The sequence below is a fragment of the Ruditapes philippinarum genome, unplaced genomic scaffold, assembly GCF_026571515.1.
Source record: "Ruditapes philippinarum isolate M1 unplaced genomic scaffold, ASM2657151v2 ctg12910_1_1_1_1, whole genome shotgun sequence".
Taxonomy (NCBI): Eukaryota; Metazoa; Mollusca; class Bivalvia; order Venerida; family Veneridae; genus Ruditapes; species Ruditapes philippinarum.
The window spans coordinates 14,742-34,692 of NW_026855900.1; the positions used below are offsets into that span (position 1 = coordinate 14,742).

A 19,951-nucleotide genomic window follows, 5' to 3' on the forward strand; every position below is an offset into this window, starting at 1 on the left:
ACCATGTGTATGAAGCTGTTTTGAATTCCAATGAGTGCTAAGGAATGCTCCGGATCAGGAAAAGTATCAAAGGGGATTAACACTGTAATTAGTCAATATAGATTTATCGTACTTGTGCACTGCACTTACTCTCAATGAGCTTGAAAAATGTATAAAGTTGTATTGACTTCTAACCACTAGTCTTCAAGTTATGCTTCGGACAAGGAAAATGCAACAAACCGCTTGACCGACCTACCGAGCACTGGGTGACTCCTATATACCTCCCCCACTTCGTTTCGGAGATATAATAAACATAAACCGGTATATTCATTTCAAAATAACTTCTTTTATTAAAATTTCCAATGACATGAATTTAATGCACCGATTGATATTCAAAACAGTTCCAATATTTAATTTCCAAAGCTTGTTCCTACATAAACAATCAGCTATTCCTTTTCACAGTGCGCACCGTTAATCTAATAAATTTGCAAGCACATTCCAACATATCTGTTTAATAATTATTCTGCTCTCGAATATATGTTTACCAGTTTCTAGAAAGTGTAGAAGATATAAAACATTTCTATTAATTTTAAATCAAGCTAAAATTGAGAACATGCATTCCGTATATGTCATAGATCTCCATTGTATATCTTATATTTTGTTCTCACATTTCATTTCAAGCAGTCGATGGTCAAACTAAATTCTCTTTCAGAATGCAGCATTTTTGCCTCCACAAACAACTCTGTATCACCAAATGTGAATGTGACATCAAATACTTTATCTTGCAGACTTTTACCTTCAGGGTGATTTATCACCAGAAATCCGATTTCCGTGCAACCCTGATCTGTTGTGAAATACGGAGCATCAGAAGATGCTCTGAATACAGGTATAAATGTACGGTTCATATCGTTTGGAGTTTTCCTCTTAGTAACCTTGTATCCAACAGGAATTTCCGAGCCAACTGTGACAAACTTATCAAACACATCCTTCGCTTTCTTCTCACCATTTACGACCTTTAACTTTCTAGACGGATGTAAAAACTCATCATATGGCAGCAGAATACGAATCCCGTAGGTATACTGCATCACTCGTGCAGACATTATATCAGGATCGTGGCCAAATCTCACGGCGCCTTTCAGGACAGCAAGTCCCGCTTCTTCCGGGATAATCACGTATTTGCTGCCAAATTCTTTCACCATTCTATTTTGCACATATTGACTCTCCCCGAAGCCACCTACTAAGAGCATTAGTTTCACATCTTTCATTTTTGGCTCAGATAATATATCTTTTACATGGCAAATCATGCTGTCAACAGGACCGTCGAACCAACTTTTTACAACGGAGCTATCAACCCTAAGCTTATCACCTGTGATTGTAATTTTGCCACTTAGACCAACATTTTCTATACTTTCCTGAAGACTGTGACTTTCAATGTCCTTAAATATGTCCATCATAGCTACATATACCTTAAAGGTGACTTTCCCCTCGGTGTCAAATCTAATTCCTCGTTTCTTTGTTTCAAATTCTCTATGCAAATCGATGAAATCTGCCATTTGTTCCTTTTTAAATCTATCAATAGTAGCTTTTCCGAAAATATTAGTTAAGCAACTAATATAGTTGTTGTCGACATAGCTTCCACCCCACGGACCCCCGCTGGCTTTATGGAGTTCTTTGAGTTGACCACTTGGTTGTTTCTCATGTACAGAAATATCAGCGGTCCCACCTATATCAATATTTAAACTACTATAAAAACAAGCAATTGTCATAGTATTGCAAGCAATCCATAAGTCCCCTACCGGTTAGAACCCCAGCAACATTCTGAAGGGCCATTAATTTGCAATTCACTTATGTTTCTATTTTAAGTAAATTTGTTGAAAAAGTTCCATAAAAGTAATCACAGGAAACAGTTTTTATGTACAGACAGACGGACTGAAGGACACTCTACAGTTATTTTTAAAACATCCCTGTTATCAAAATATAACATTTTTAAAAGCAACATTTTTAAAAAGGAGATAACTCTTGAAATAAAGATGCAAATGGTCATAGTCATGATGTGAGTGTAACAAATAAAATTTAAAAATAACGAATAAGAAAAATTAAAAGTTTAAGGAAAAGATAATTCTGGAAATATGGATGCTAGATTTATAAACCTTGTCATATTATTATGATGTGGGAGTTTGAAGAAAATCCTATCATGATTGTAAAAGTTGGAGTAAAAATTACCAATTTCTCGAAAAAAAAGTCTAAGTTCAAAAGGGGCATAATTCTGGAAATAGTCTTGCTAGAGTATTGAACTTTCTCACAAATGTTGAGTGATAATAAGAAACATATATATGAAGTTTGAAGTAGGTACATTCAGAAAAAAAGAAAGTATTAAAAAAAACAATATTTTTTTTCATGAAAATTTTAAGTCCAAGGGAGGTAATTCTGATAAATTTTGTGTTAGAGTTGTAAACTTTGTCACATATGATGTGGTTGATGACTAGCAACATATATTTAAAGTTTGAAGATAACACCTTAAGAAATAAAGAACTTATAGTGAAAAAACTTATAAAACAGGAATCAGAAATCTTAAAATTCAGTCCATTTGTTGCCACAGCAACCAGAATTTTCAACATAGGAAGATAAGAAAAGGATGTGCATAATTTCCAGACTACCATCTACTGATATGTCAAGTTTCATAAAAATATTTTCAGTACTTTTTGCGTTATCACTGGATCCAGGTTATGTGTAAAATTTGCCATATTTTCAGTCTATTTGCTGCCATAGCAACCAGAATTTTCAGCATAGGAAAAAAAGAAAAAGACGTGCATAATCTCCTTACTACCATCTATCCATATATCAAGTTTCATAAAAATATTTTCAGTACTTTTTGCGTTATCGCGGGATCCAGGTTATGTGTAAAATTTGCCATATTTTCAGTCTATTTGTTGCCATAGCAACCAGAATTTTCAACATAGGAAGAAAAAAAAAGACGTGCATAATTTCCATACTGTCATCTATCCACATATCAAGTTTCATGAAAATATTTTCAGTACTTTTTGCGTTATCGCGGGATCCAGTTTTGTGGACGGACGGACTGACGGACAGAGGGACGGACGGACGGAGGGTAAACCTAAAGTCCCCTCCGGTAAACCGGTAGGGGACTAATAATATGCTTTTACATTATACATTTGTATGCTAAATAACTAACAAAATGATATATAGATTGATGTAATTTACTGCGTTGTCTATGATAAACAAACATTCCGGTAACTGTTTGAACAACCAAAAATATGATAAACAAGATTAACAAGGAAAGGCGGCATTCACCCCAACATGATCCAGCAACAAGAACCAGTGGCAAGGAGCCCAGGTTGACCCCAAACAAAATCAGGACAGGGCAAAAAAGGCAGAACATGGGCAAGCTAATTATTAAAATGATACATTAGAAGATATACTCAGTAACCGATAAGGAATTCAAAGAAAACAAAAAAAAAGATTGAATATAATAGGCCCATAAAGTCGGAGGGCACAGGGGAAGGGCACAGGAAACCCGGAGAAGGGGGGGGGGATAAATTAATGAAATAAAAACCTATAGGTGTATAGAAAGGGGCTAAAATACTGAAAAAAAAACAAGAAAAAAAATATGATAAACAAGATCAACAAGGTAAGGTTCAATGAACGCAACAAGAATAAAGATCAACAAGGTAAAGGCAACGTTCGCAGGACGCAGCCCCCCCCCCCCCAATTATAAGTCTCTTGACACTTTTACCTTGCACATACATGCAAGTATAACAACCCAAGAACAAAACATTGTCAAATTTTGCCAGCGAAAATATGTTTATACAAATCAAGTGTTAGAATAATAGAAAATTGTATAAATGATCAAGTAGGTTTACCTCCAAGATCCACGACAATATATTTACTCCCAACTCCAGCTAGGATCTGTTCCTCCTGCGTTGTGACAACCTGGCACCAAATCGAGGCTGCCTCGGGCTCTAATGCTAACAACAACCGACTGCTTTCCATTCCAGACTGAAACAAGCGATATGCATTCTACAATGTATAAAACATGTATATTTTCTACCCCTTAAATGGAAATCTAGATAAATAGATTAATGAATAAAATATTCAGAAAGTTATGAAAGTTATGAAAGAAATCTTAACAGAACCCTGGACCGATATTAATATTTGTATTGATTTTCTGCCTCATGCAGATCACAAAATGGTACTTAGTTTAAATATCGTGCAAGGATATAAAAAAAGAGAAATAAAAAATCACTAAAGAAGGCCCAACAGGACATACTTGAAAATAAAAGTAATATAAAAGTACTGTATACAATGTACCATTACAGCGGCTTCTCTCATAAATTGTTTGGCTCTGTCGTCCCATATAGCTGGAACAGTAATAACGTACTGAACGTCAGTCTCCGTAACTCCTAGTGTTTTCTTTTCCAGTGACTCTACAAAGTGATCCCGTAGGTAGCGTAAAGACATGCTAAATATCGTCATCGCAGGCATTGAATTTCCGTTCACATCTTCAACAGTTGTATCTCTAGATAAACCCTTTAAACATAAAGTGATACATTAAAATACATTAACTTCACTTTGTTTCCAGATTTTTGTAAAAAAAACACTCTAAAGAACACCAATAAACGGCAAAAGTTAAAAGATTGCAGGATCAGTTAGATTGAGCCTTTGTTCATGGATTGTAGTAGTTAGTGAAAGCTGCTCTTGCGTAAATGTTCTCTATTACATGCTTTGATGCAGTATTCAACATTTAAAACTGAACATGGTGAAATAAAGAAACATCCGCAATTACTTTATAAAACGTTACAAGTAATCAGGCTATAGTTTAACATTCATATATTCTCTAGAACGTCAATGTATTCTATCGTTTACCATATTCTCATTATGCCCTTGCTAGATGTGAGGGCAGAAACATGCATTTACCACTGACAACTAAAGGTTCCATGATTACCGCCGTATGAACACATCTGCGGATGTTTATTAATTCAAAACTTTACTATTTCATGTTTTAAATGTTGAATTCTGCTTAAGCTGGGGAGGGAGGGGGGCGTGGACGGTAGTTTGCATTTGACAGTACCGTCCATTAACAGGCTCAGTCAAATTCAGAAAAACAGAAAACTCGAGCCTGCAACTTTTTCAATTTTGCCGCTTTGGACTTAAGGGATTCTTATTTTATCTTTTTTAGTCAAACTTGCCGTTTTTTGGCGGCCATTTGAATATTTAAATATGAGAACAAAGATTAACAAGGAGGGGTGGCATTAAACGAACGCATTCCTTAACCAAATCTAGCAAAACAGAATACTATTATACGGCAAGGCGTATTGGAATTTAGTATGAAAATCTGGAATGAAAACAGCAGCCTCGGTTTGATTGAGTCTGTGCATGACTGTACATGAAGTTTTCAGAATAAAGTACAATTGAATTGTTATCCCATAAAAGAAATCAGAAAAAAGGACAATTAAATTGCTATCCCAGGATTTACCTCAGTGTTGTGCAATTTCATCTTGAACCTCCTAAAGAGCAACCATCCATGGTGTTCATCGTCTAAAGATAAATCGGAATACTTATTCTCGGCTTCGAACCCAAATGAATGAAACTCTTTATTTGGCTTCAACAGGACACATGTTGGAGTCTTTAACGAAATAAGCTTCTCCGAGCCTGCAATCCAGCTTTGGTTGGTGATTATGTTCAAAGGATTGTCTCGAAACGACATTGCATAACCACTGTATGTTGTTCCGAAATCAAATGCGGCAACGACAAGGTATGAACTTCTTTTCCTTTTTCCAGACACAGCCATGTTTGTGAAATCGTCACTTTTAAATGGAATGTCTGACGGTCTGTTTGCTTTCTTTCCAGATACAGCCATATCTTTGAAATCGTCATTTTTTAACGAAACATCAGATGATGTATGTGTTTCTCTCCTGGACGGAGCTCTGTTACTGTGGCTTGTATGTTCTGTAAAACAAAATGATGAGACATATGTTTTGCGGGAATATGAGCTGGTTATAATTTCCTTTTATTAATTACGTTGTCACTTTAGCATAAGAAATCATTAGTTAAAAAAATCTGGAAACATCTCATTATACTGGGATCCTACATGTTTACCTGCAAATCAGTTTACCGACAAAATCTTTTCCTGTCAAATAAGGCTTTATTTTTTGCTTGATTAAAAAATCATCCGGCCTGAATCGTACACACACTTTCTATTTCAAAGTAAATAACGACCACAGGAACTTGAAATTCTATCACTATTAACGATAATATGCAAAATATACCCCCTATATACTATAAAAAAACACAAGGAATGAAACGCCTTTTCCCCACCCGAACATAATTTACGCCGAAACAAATCAACCAAACAACGGATCAAAATATTCTATCTGGCCATTTCGATAAACAATACATAAATGCATCAAATACCACCGATAACTTTTTTAATTTCGTAGCTTTATATGAATAATTCAACATTTTCTGATTATTTCCCACGATCTGAGTTTGTCGCCGACTACATTCCGTGACGTCACTGGATGTTGATTCGAGGTGAATAATATTTATTAAAATTATTTTTAACAAGTTCCAAAAATAACAAGTTTGCAAGTAAATACTGTCAAACTAGAAAAAATGACTGATTTATTTCTTACGACAGGCTGAATTTATTTTTTTGCTGGGCCATATCAAATAGAGTTCTCAATTTTTTTTAAAAACGAAAGTACTATTTTAAAAGATTTACGTACCGTTCTTGCTTTGGTGGTTATCCCTTTTCTAATGTATTGTATTAAATAAGTAATTTGTAAAAGGTTTTACCATGAAGATGGTACATAGAATATTGTGTATAAAACTTTTATACATTACCTGTTATTTTGGGGAACTTATTAAAATAATTTTATAAATATATTCTCCTCGATTCAAAATCAAGTGCACGTCACGGGAATGGATCGGCGACAAACTCAGATCGTAATCAGAAAATGTTATTCATATATAGCTAGCGAAAAAATTAAAAAAGTTATCGGGTGGTATTTGATGCATTTATTATTGTTTTTCGAAATGGCCAGATAGAATATTTTGATTTGTTTTGTTGATTTGTTCGGCGTACATTATGTTCGGGTTGCGGGAAAGGCGTTTCATTCCTTGTGTTTTTTTTATAGTATATTAGGGGGTATATTTTGCCATATTATCGGTTTATAGTTTTAGAATTTCAATTTCCTGTGTAACAACAAAACACTCTGCTTTTGCAATATTTTTGATTCAGTTCTTTATTACTTAATACCCTTTTGTTTACTAGTTTTCCAGTAGACCTGGTCATGCGGGGGAATAATCTGTCGCGTATCCCCTATATTAGGCCCTTAATGGTTCTTTTAGATAGGTTTTACTTTTATTTTTCAACGTTACCTCAGAGACAATCGTAACATATTTGATTTTATAATTTTCGTTCAAACAAAACTCGTTCTTGTTGTTGTCTTTACAAAAAAAATGAAAAATTAAAAACATATAAGGAAACGGGTTACCGCCCATGGGGAAAGAAACTTTAATACAGCTATGGATTAATAAAATAGGGGTTTTACGGCTTTTGCAACATGCAAAAATGAAAAAAAAATGATAAAAAAACGAATTCCATTTGAATAAAAAAGTTTTTTGTTGAGGTTATGAAGAATCAATTTTTTCATTGATTTAATGTGTTAATTTAAATTGAAACCCCTTATTGGGCCCTCTTGGTAAAACTGGTGTCGTGTCTATTTTAGTGAAAAACTGGGTTTTTCCAGTATCTTAACATTGCCATTCAATAGTCGTAGTTTCCTTGCTTAATTTTCAATTTTAGACTTCAAAATATTTTTAAACGCAATGTCCGGTAAATTGAGTTGTCTAGACGATTTTTTTCCTCTTTTAATGCCCTACTTTAAAGACACATTTCTACGGTCAAATGTTGAATTTTATGTTTGATAAAGGAATATTTACGTATATTAAAAACCCACAATTATTTGGGTAAAATGTCATTCTTTTTTATTATTTCAAATAAAAGTTACAGCGAAAAAAACATTATATTTTGACCGGTTATATATAAAATCTCAGTTTAGTAACTTTTAAAGATGGACTGAAAGGGTTTAATATAACATTAGCTTGAGATAGCAAATTTAAATTCTTATAACCCTCATTTTTCGGTAGTTTTAATTTTTTCCGTAGGCATTCTTGAATTTTATTTTTACTTCTTCTTGTAAAGTTGGTACTATTGGGTTACTGCAGTATTATGCAATATGTAGTAAGTTTATATCATAACGGTCGTAATACTATACTATCCGTAGCCTAGTGCGAGATCTTTAACAGTATAAAAAATTTTGGGGCCGTGGGCTACTTTCTAAATAAATGCAATAAAATTTACCCCCATTTTTTTTTTATTCATTTTTTTTTCGAAGTTCACCAAAAGCATTACCAAGAGTAATAAAAACATTTTAACTAATGTTTTTTCACGTATAAAATAAATTTTGGGTTTAATAGTCAAAAAAATAAACAAACCGTTTTTAACGGGAAATAAAGGAAATGTGAATAATTATATGGGCCCCAAATGGATTAAAAGCAGACAAAGAAATGATTAAGGGCGAAACCCCAAAGAAAGCCCCCACGGAAAATTGAAAAGTTGCAGGTCGGTTTGATTTAGCCTGTTTATGGAGGTATGGAAAGGGGCAAGTTACCGTTTCCCCGCCCCCTAGAAACCCGGGTTAAGCAGAAATTTAAAATTTTAAACATGAAATAGTTAAAAAAAGTTGAATTTTAAAAAAAGAGGGGTGTTATACCCGGGGGTTTAAAAACCTTTAAAGGGGACCTTTCCCTGGATTCCAGGAAAACGGCGTATGGTCCCCCGTTATAAAAAAAGTGTGCTCTAAACGAGGAAAAAAAAGGGGGGAAAAAAATAAATAAAGCCCCTGGGAAGGACTGTTATACTTGCTTTTCATTTAAACCCTGGGGATTTTAATCTACTTTAAATCAATAGAAAATATCTTCTTTATTACAGTCAATTTCGAACACAAAAAAACTAGGCTTTTTTTTTCTTAAGCTATTAATAGGGCAAAAAAAGGGGGTGTCTTCCTAAAAATGGTTTTTCCCCGGGAAGACCCCTATGGTTTGCGAAATGAAGAGAATAAGAATCCCGGTTTGAAAAAAAACCCGGTTTTTTATCTGCGGGGGGAATCCAAAATTTGGGAAATGGTTTTTAATAAAGTCTTAAGTGTTTTTTCCCATTAATTTAAAAAAAAGGGGGGCCAAATTCGGGTTTGTAAAATCCCAAAAAAGTTTGGGATTTAAACTTTAGCAAGACTTAAAAGTTAAAAGAAAAATTTTTTTTCATGCAAAAAAGCATTCACTTTAAAAAAAGCCTCCATAGGGCAATTAAAAGATTCAAAAAAAAAAGGGATTGTACCCTTTACAAAATTTTGGCATAAAGCCTTTTAAACTCTTTGCTTTAATTTTAAATTTTTTTCTAAAGTAAATTTAATTTTTCGGAAAATTAAAGGGCTATAATTTGAAAAAATGTAAGGTTTAACTACACAGGGTAAAATTTTTATGCCAAATATAAAAATAACCCTTTTTTTAACCAGAGGAGAATATTTTTTAAGTTTTTTTTTTTTATAAAATTTTTTACATTTCAGGAAAACCTATGAACCCTTTGGTTTCCTTTTTTCATAGTTTGGAACTTTGAAAATTTTTGGGAAAGAGTAATTTATGATATTTTTTACCAAGTATCTAAACTCTAAATAAAAATTTTAAAAATTTTTTTCTATATTTCATATAAGGAAAATTTAAATATGATCCAGGGGGGAGGCTTACTTTGGGCCCTTTTTTTTTGGGAACGTGAATAAACTTGGGAGAGGTTTTCATACCAAATGTTATGCAAATTAAAACCCTTTTTGTCTTTGGGCAATTCAAGGGGGAAGATTTTTTAAATTTTAAATACATTTCATATAGGGAAAAACTATGAACCCCAGTGCCCCGGGCTAATTTTACCCCCCGGGTAAAAATGTGAAAATCTTGTGAATGTTTCCCGACCCAAAGGGTTTTGCAAAATATTATGCTCTAGGATCATTTAAATCTTTTGAACAACTTTTTAAAGGCCTTTTCTCTGGAACAACCCCGTAAGTTTGGTTGAAATTGGGCAAGGGTGTTTAAAAAAATGTTTTAAATATATAATGTAAAAAACACACACATGGACGCATGTGCAAAACACACACAAAAGAGGGGAAAACGTAAAATGCCAAAAACAGAAACTAATGCATCAGACCACTCCAAAAATTTTTTAAAAAATAAAATGACAAATTTCTTTTTTGATGGTTTTTGAAAGCCTTTTTGAAATTTATAAAAACTTTATTTAAAATTTTAGAATTAAAATCTTTTTCATTCCAAACTTTTAAAAAAAACTTGGTATGGGACATTTTTAGGTAACCAAAGTGGATCTCAATTTGGAGCTTTGGTGGGGATGGGGTGTGGGAATTCCCAAAAATTAGGGAAAACATTTTTGCTTACTTTAATGCCCTCAGAAGGTTTTTTTAAGCCCCTAAAATTAAATTTTTTATGAATTAAAGCACTTTTTGTGTGTTTTAAAATGCTATATATCAAAATTAAATACTCTATCTTTTTTATGTTAACTATTTAAAATTAAAATTAATAAATTTCTTTTTTATAATCTATTTAAATTCCCGTTTTTATATCTTTTTTTGGTTTTATTTTATCAAAGTCTGGTTTTTTGCCGGGTACCTACTATTTTTTTTCCCGGGGAATTTAATCAAATTGACGTTTTAACCCCATTTGGGAAGAAAAACGGGGTTGGTTCTTTGGAGGGGGGAACCCCCTTTTGGGTTCGTTGGCCAGTGGGAAATGGTTTTAAATTACCGAGGAGGGAAAAATCCCCTTTATTTTTTTAAAATAAAATTTTTCAATTTAATAGGAAAAAAAAGATTCCTGTAGTATCTTTTTTAGCTAAATCCTTTTAACCTTTTTAATCATCATTTAAATAAATTACTTTGGGAAAAATATTAATTAAGGGTTCTCCCCCCAATAAAAAAAGGTCAAAATTTAAGGGAAATTTGTATGGTTTCAAAGCCCTTTTAAAAAAAAAAAATCACATTTTATTTGCCAAAAATTAAATATTTAACCCAAAATTGATTTAATACAAAAAAAATCAAATTTATTAAAATCAGTCCCGCCCAAAAATGGGGGTGGGAAAAATAAAAAGCACCTTGACTTAAAACCCAAAACCCCCCAGAATACCATTTAACCCCAGCCCACCAAAAAACCCCAACCCCTTTGGGAATTTTCCCCCTAAGATCTCTACAGGGTTTAAAAATTTTCCCCGTTAAAAAGTTTATTTCATTTTAATAATCCACAGTATATTGAAATTTTTTTTTTTCATTGGAAAACTTTTTTTGAATTATGATTTTAAATTATGTACTATAAACATATATTTGGGCCCCCAAAAGTAACAGGAAAGAAAATTAAAACAGGGTGAGAAAAATTTGCAGTTTGGGCCGGGAACAAACCCGAATTAGAATATTATTCAGTAATTTTTGGGGGTACGATTTATTAAACCCGAGCTATTAGGGTGGGGGTGCAAAAAATTCTACAATGGGGGGTAGAAATCAAAAAAACAAAAATTTATTTATAATGACCCCTTTTTTAAAGTAAATTTTAAAAAGAACGTTCCCCTTTAAAATTTTATTTTCATTTATTTTTTACCCCGTTATTTTCCCCTTTCCCCCTTTTGGGGCCCAATTAAAAAATGAAGGGCCGCAGAATTTTTTAATTTTGCTGTTGCAGACATGGAATTTTTTTAAAGGGGGTTTTTATTTTAACTCCATTTGAAGGGTGTTTAAAAAATGTTTACAAATTTTTTGTTTTTAAAATTTTTTCCTTTGTCCTTCAGACTATTCTACGTTTAAACATTTAAAAAACTTTTTTTTTAAAAAAATCCAAATATAAGATGAAAAAAATTTTCCTGTTGGGGGAAATTCATCAAAAGGATGGAGGGGCCCGGAATATGATGAAATTTAAAAGAAATATTTTTTTTTGATGGGTTTTTACCCTTTTTTCATTGGTTTTCAAGGTTTTATAATTTAAAAATTCAAATTAAACCCGGTTTTTTTTAGTTAAGTTTTAAAATAAAATTTTTATTTGTTTGGATCAGGGAAAAATTTAAAATTTTATTTGTGCTAAATTGATAAAAACATAAAACTAAATTTTTTAGAATGTTTCCCGTTGGTTTAGTTCATATTTCATCTTAATTTTGGGTTTTCCCCGGTCAAACCCCTTTTTTTTTTTTTAATGGTTTAGTTTAATGCCCGCAATCAAGTTATTTTATGGGTAATAAATTGGTTACCTTTTATATAAAAAGTTTTAAGGGGGTTATGGAAAAAAAGTTAAAGGGTTGTCCCGCCATGAGGGGATTTGGGTTTTAAATAGATATTTTTAAAAAATATTTCTGGAAATCAAATGCTTTTAAAAAAATTTTTAAAAAAATGTCAAATGTAAATTTATCTGGATTTGTTTCCCAAAATTTTTTGATTTAAAACTTCATTTGTTTTTGGTTGCAATTTTGCTTTTTTTTTCAAATTTTAATTTTTTTTTATTTCATTATTGTTTTTTCAAATTTCCCCTTTAAATTTTTTAATTAGGTCCCGGGAAGGTAAAAGGTATTTCTTGTATCTTTTAAATTTTTTTAGCATTTCCATGGGAGTTTAAAATGGTAAAATAAATTTTCCCTTTGGGGGTTCCTTTTTAAAGTAAAGTGAATTTTTATACCCTTTTCAAAAATTAAAGGGCAGGGGTAAAAGTTAAATTGAGAATTGAGTTGAAAATAGATTACCCAAGGCTAAATTGGGTAAAATTTGAGTAGAATCTTTCCCCCTTTCCGGAAAAGTTTTTGGGCGAAAATTTTACTAAAAGGGAGAAAAACTTTTTCATGCAGGGGTGAAACAAATAATTTGTTTCCCCCAAGGGGATTTGGGTTTTTATTTATGTTTTTTTTGTTGAAAAAAGTTTTCCAGAAGTAAACTTTAATCCATTTTTAAGCGGTTTTAGAATGTTAATAAAAAAATAAAAATATATTTTTTATAGTCGGGTTTTTTAAAAAAGTTTTTAAATAGAAAAATTTTTGCCATATTTAAAAATAAATAAATGTTTTATTATTTTTATATTTAAATTTTGGATTTGGACATATTTTAATTTTAGATTTTCTAATTCATTTATTTTTTGGGACGGCATGCGGTTGGGTAAAAAGTTTGAAAACGTAGGTTTTTTCCCAAGTTTTATGAAAGAAAAAGAAAATTTTTATATTTTTTTGCCTTTTTTTTGTTTAAAAAAAGTTTATTTAAATGAAAGTGGGTAGTTTTTTAACCCTTTTAAAGCCCTTAAATTTAATATGGGAAAAGATATATTAAAAAATTTCTTAAAAAGTGAAAATTTGGGAAAAAGAGGAAATTTCTTTTTAGGTTTCATCCAAAAATGGTGTTTTTCAAGGGGAAAACGGGTTTTTTTACTAAATTTGAAAAACCCGCTATAAAATCTGTATACCCTTTTAAAACAAAGTATAAAAAATATGCAAAAAAATTTTTAAAATTTAATCATTGAAAAGTTTACAGATATTGGACAGACATACCCGCAGGCACATGAAAAAATTAAATTTGTTTCCCCCTTTTTAAAAAAATGGTTTTTTTGGGTTTAAAGTTTTAAAAAACGGAAAAATTTTAACGTTGATACAACGGTGCAGCTTCAACGTTGGCGTTTCAATGTCATTTCAACGTTGAAAACCTACTTTACTTTAATTTTTGGATATAAAGCAAAGTAACCAAGTTTAACAAAATATCAAGACAATATTAAATACTTCAGATATTTTATTTCAAAAATACAGTTCAAGTGCAGCTTAATTCACTTTAATAGTTTAACAATTAAGGTACAATCTGTTCAATCTTTTCTTCTAGATCTTTCTTGGTATGTCAAGTGTTTGAGTACTCTTACTGCTTCTGCAAATAAAAATAAGAAGTGTGTAGTTAAAAGTGACTTGGTCAATCTCAAATTATACAGATAATTACTCAACTTAGTGATTTGTTTTTATCTTAAAATTCTTATCTCTAATTTACATCATAAAACAGCATAGACATTGAAACATAGCTAAGTATCATATTGACAGCAAATACTGTATATAAAACAACAAAATCTATTAAAAACAAGCTATTTAAAAGTCTCACCTATGATTGGTAAGAAAAACTGCTCCCCATCAGTTATTTGCAGCATATTCCCAAGAAATTATTATTCTAGGCTCTAGCTAAGACCATTTTATGCAGCATTCTGAAATGTAAATTTTATATAAAATAAATAATGTTACAGGAATATTCGGAAAATAATTTATTTTAAGACAAGATAAATATCCAGTAGTTGAAAAATTTATTCTTTGTATTGTAAAGAAATTCAAATATATAAATTAATAAGAATTAATTTCAATTTATCAAACCTGACAGTCCTTTTCATGTTGAATGAATAGTATACAGGCTACAGCTGCAATGCTCTAAATTTCAGCCAGGACCAGGATCTAGAATATAAAATAATTTATAATAAAATAGAAATATATGTTTTATTCCCTATAAATTTTCGACTATTAAACTTTAAAGTTTAACACTCAACTTTGTTATGTAACTTCATAATAATGTATTTTTATCAAACTAATTAACACTGTATTATACTATCACTAAAATATAAACATAGTTTTATTGACGAATCGTCTTGGGACGTAAATTATGTGGGCCGAACTACTTGATAGGTTTCAATTTTATAATTGATTAAATTTTAATTAGGATATTGTACAGAAAAATGTTTAATAATATGAAAAATAAATTAAATGACATGATTTGTAATATCATAAATTGCCTAGGACATCAGAACCTTCGTGTTTATAAGACCTGCCGAACCCAAATCATTCAATTAGGTCGCGAAAACGTGTCAAATCAACTCAATCATGTGTTTTCATCTCTCATCTATTTCATAAAAAAAATAAAGTAGAATTTTAAGAATGGATAATAATATTTTAGAAAATAATCAGTAAACTAAAGTTAAACATTACGGTAATACCTCCGAAATCCAAATAAATTGCCGAATCCTGTTGTTCTCAAATTTTCGAAACAGCGCCACCATTTGCACGAACCATAATCATAGACAACAAACAAAACCATAGACCGCAACAATTACTTCACCTGACCAGTGTTATTTTATAAACGGGGTTTTGACTTATATCAATAAATAAATTAATGTTATTCATAAAGAACTAAAAAATAAAACAACAAACAACAAAACATATTAACTAATATTTAAAGCGTTAATAGAAAGTGAAAAATTATTTCCAATTTTATATTTTTTAGCACTAATTTTGAATATCCGGGAAAAGATTGTAACGCAAAATTTCTTGACAAAAATCACTTACAGACTGATTCAATAAAGGAATGATAACACAAAATTAGTAGTATAAAAGTTTATATAATGATTAAACTAAATGTAATACTTCGACCATAAACAACGTTGTATCAACGTTGAATATACATTGGCAATATGTCCGTATGGTCGCCCACAGTTGAATATTGGTTGAACAACGTCACGACCATATTTCAACGTTGTTTCAACGTTGAAACAACGTTGAGTGCCTGCTAAGTAGGATATCATCGTTATTTTGTAAATGCACTTTGTCAAAAACAATGCGAAGAGAGTATTCTGTATACAGAATGATCAGAATTTAGAGATTATAACCATATAAATAGACAGTTTATTACCCATGTGTTATTTATATACTATTAATAAATGTCTTTATTTTTTTGTTTTACAGCCACTGGTATAAGAAAGAAAAGATCTACAAGGGAGAGCAACATTTAGTTAACCCAGTCAAGCAACAGTGCCCAACCACACAGAAGCATCGGTAATGCACCCAGGAAGGCAACGAACAAAATGGAGTGCACAAGATTTGAACAAGGAGTAGGCGAATAATAGCAAATAATCAGTAACTAAGCGTGCGCATGCACGTGTCCTCTCGCGTGCACATGACGAGTTAATTAGTTTATATTAATGTATATAATAATCTATTATCTTAATAATCTATAATAATCTAATATATTTATCTTTTTTTTCCTGTCCTCTGTATATTGATTTACGCAAACGATATATAAAAGAAATTTTTTGGAGAAATGCTAATGTATTAAAATTTACTGAGCTGTTAAACAATGATAACAAAGTAGTTGTTCAGAAGTTATCATTGTATTTCTTAAAAAGTTTTGAACTAAAAACACAATTTTGTTTCTTAAGTCACCGGAAATACTTCCCTGTTAAAGTTAAAAACATGATTTGTGTATTAAAATCAGTTAGATATATTTTTTTTTCCAGTTGATTGCGGTAAGATCAAATTAATGATTACAATTGTTATTTACTGTTTATATACTGTTTGACTGCCATTGTGATGATATTTTATTGTGAAATCTAGATATTACAATCTTTTGTGTATTAATTTATTCAGCTATGTAAGATGATGGACATATGATGTCTTATTTCTGAATAAAGTATATATAATATAATATTGACCGTTGTTTACCTGTTAATGGCTTATCCTGATTGTTTCCCATTGTTGTTAAATTCAAGTGAAATGATAGTTAATAATAAACTTCCATTGTACAAAATCGACTTGAAGTTTAAGAATTTTCGACATGAACAGCGAATAACTGTCTGGCAAGTTAATTCCAACTTTTCGTTTCGGTTGATTTACTTCCTGATTGAAAAAAAAATCTAAAGGTAAAAATCTAAATCTTAAATGATGACCTGTGCCCCTCTACACGAAATAGGCGATCTATATATAAAATTGCGATACACATTACCACCCTATAGTTATAACTTTATTGATTGTTAACCTATCATGAAGTATGGTTTAAACAATACCGAATACACAATTTTGCTATATCTTGAGGAGTCGTTGTAGATTAGCATTGTTGATAAGTTTCAAATGCACGGTATTTAATGCATGTGACTTTTTGCGATCTGCGTGTGTGTGTGGGGGGGGGTTCAGTTAACCTTTAGTCAGGCCGTTCCATCAATTTTTTTCTTTTACATTTAAAAAATTCTATAAAAATTACTTTTTTATCATAAAGTATAGAGCTCGCTCAAACGATTTCCCAGTACAAAGAATGCTTAATGTTTGTGTTTGTTTGTTGTTTTGGGGTTTTATTTATTTTTTTTATTTTTTTTTTTTTTTTTTTTTTTTTTTTTTTTTTTTTTTTGGGGGGGGGGGGGGTTTCTTTTTTTAATTTTAAAAAAGTGTTACCTGGATCGACTTTAGTTTTGGTATTCTGATCAATGCAGGTTGCAAAAAAAATCACTTAATATCATAGTAACTATGTGTTTCTAAATATTGCTGCTATATTGTTAGTTTATCTGAACCTTTAGATACTTATTTTGTTTGTGTGTGTGTGGGGGGGGGGGGTATTTAGGAGATGTAGCCAAAGAAAATCCAAAGAAAATTAAAAGTTTTTAAAGATAATGAAACCACTAATTTTTAAAAAAATAATTCTCTTACAGATTCGAAGAAATGGCTACATATCCTAAATACCCCCCCCCCCTACACACACAAAACAAATATCAAATAGATCCATCTAAAAGTTCAGATAAACTAACGATATAGCAGCAGTGTTTAGAAACACATTAGGAAATACTATGATAATACTTTAAAGCTGCATTAGATAAAATATGTAAAACATTCTATAATTTGCATAGTATTTGAAGCAATACGAGTCTTGTCAAAATGTTGGTACACAATTAATTGTTGCAAACAGTAATGATTCTATTGTACTGGTTCAGTGTTGCAATAGAGCCTGCATAATTTTCAAGTTTGTAGTTTTGGACTTTCATTAGGGATTTTTATCTTCTCTTTTTTGGACCACAGTGGATTTTTAAGCTAAAAAGATAAATGCATGTACATACAGTGATGTGAAATACTGCCCTTTTTGTTTCAAGAGTAAATTATTACCAGTCTCTAGACATTTTTTGTCTGAAAATATAACTGGAAATATCTATCATTCTATATCGCTGACGTTTAATCTTTTTTTATTACAATCGATTCAATGTCAACTTACAGATATTGGAATTTGAATGTGTCTAAAACTGTTTTCATACTCAATTGAATTTAATGTTAAACCTTAATTACACGCCTCGTCTGAGCGATTTAACACCACAGCAGTTGTCAATGAGAGTCTCTTATCTCTTGGCTTTTAGTTGAACAACACCTAATCAAACAGTTTATTTCTGGCTTGATCGTTCAGCACGACATTATTGTTGTGCTTGTGGTATTTTTAGTTTCAACTTTTCGGCATTTTCTAGTTGGGTGGTTCCAATATTCCTATTTGAATAATGTTGAATCACCCTTAGGATATGTTGCCTGCTTTTTAAATTTGTCTTTTGACGTCTTATCTGTGATACGCAGGCTTCATAACCTCTGATCCCCTTTCAAAATTCCATTTTATTTAGTTCCGCCCATTGTTTTCTCGATTAGGGCACACGCTTTTTATTACTTGGGGACCATACGCCACTTTTCATGGAATGGCACGGAAGTGTCACATTAAAGGTTCCATGATAACCGCCGTATGAACACATCTGCGGATGTTTCTAAATTCAAACTTTTACTATTTCATGTTTAAATGTTGAATTCTGCTTAAGCCGGTGCTAGGGCGCGTGGACGGTAACTTGCACTTTCCAGTACCGCCCATGAACAGGCTCAATCAAACCGAGCCTGCAACATTTTCAATATTGTCGTGTTGGGTTTTCTTTAGGGATTCTGTATTTATCTATTTAAATGTACAATGATATTTTCCTTATGAATAAATGCAAGCAATCAATTAGGTATCCCATGTATGAAAATGTGTTTCAAAATTTGATGAGAATAGAAATGAAACCATTTAATTAACTAGATAAATTTTGCACTCTTTAGAAGTAAAACAATTTATAATGCGCAGAGCACCTAGATACGAGGCAATCTAATTTGTACTATTTTGTAACATAGGAAAAACACATTCCATGTCGTTACAATATGAAACCCAATAAACGGATATTATGAACCCGAGAAAAAAATATTGGCGAAACTGAAAAAGTTTACCCCATAATGATTGCAATTGAACATCACGTGATGCAACGCTGGAAGTTTATAAAGTGTGGAATAATAAAAGATTAAATATATAAATATGTGCAAAAAGGATTTATATACGGCAAAGTCCTTATCACAGTTCAATATATACAAATATGGAGAAGTAGTGTTTCATCGGAAGCAGTTTAACAATAATATACCCGGTGTGTTTGAGTCTGATTAAAAGAGAAAATGTAAAAATGGAACAACTCTCACGTACCATAACACCGGCTTTAGCGATTTTTTTTCAATTTGCCCCAGTCTTCCGCGAATCTCGTATCCCCTTCCCATGCGCCCCTTTACTTTGTTGGCCTAATAATAATTCAATTATTTGTTCTTTCATTTACTTGTCGTTTACTATTATTTCTTTAAAGTATCATTTAAGTGATTAGCCTGTCCATGCTCTGCCTTGCGCTCTTTCCTGTTCTGTTTTTGTTTGGGGTCCTCCTTGGCTCCGTTACTTGTTGCTGGGTCGTGTGGAGTTGCATTCATAGAATGCCGCCTTTCCTTTTTGATCTTGTTTATCATACTTTTAAGGGGTATTCAATTTCCAAAACTAACATTCTATAATCGATGATCACGAAGGATCAAATATATATAGAAACACTGAAGTGAAGTATGAGGCTTTTTTTTCAGCTGCCACATTGCACTTGATCCTTGCTTTTGTGAAGCATAAAAATCGTTATAAGATAAGTACAGTTACTTCTAAAACATCTGAATAAAATTAATATATTTCTTTACCAGCGAATGGGCACATGCAGAAATCATCCCTACTTTAAAAAC

At 31.6% G+C, this 19,951-nt stretch overlaps 1 protein-coding gene across 1 annotated transcript; it reads right to left on the minus strand.

Moving 5' to 3' along the window:
* Window positions 1-315: 315 nt before the first annotated feature.
* On the minus strand, window positions 316-16,830 carry LOC132744766 (heat shock 70 kDa protein 12A-like). Its single transcript, XM_060733548.1, has 5 exons — window positions 16,595-16,830; window positions 5,474-5,946; window positions 4,309-4,527; window positions 3,861-3,996; window positions 316-1,702 (listed from the first exon to the last, which is right to left on the minus strand). The coding sequence occupies exons 1-5, from the start codon at window positions 16,623-16,625 to the stop codon at window positions 651-653; spliced, it is 1,911 nt and encodes a 636-aa protein (XP_060589531.1). The 5' UTR covers window positions 16,626-16,830; the 3' UTR covers window positions 316-650.
* Window positions 16,831-19,951: the final 3,121 nt, after the last annotated feature.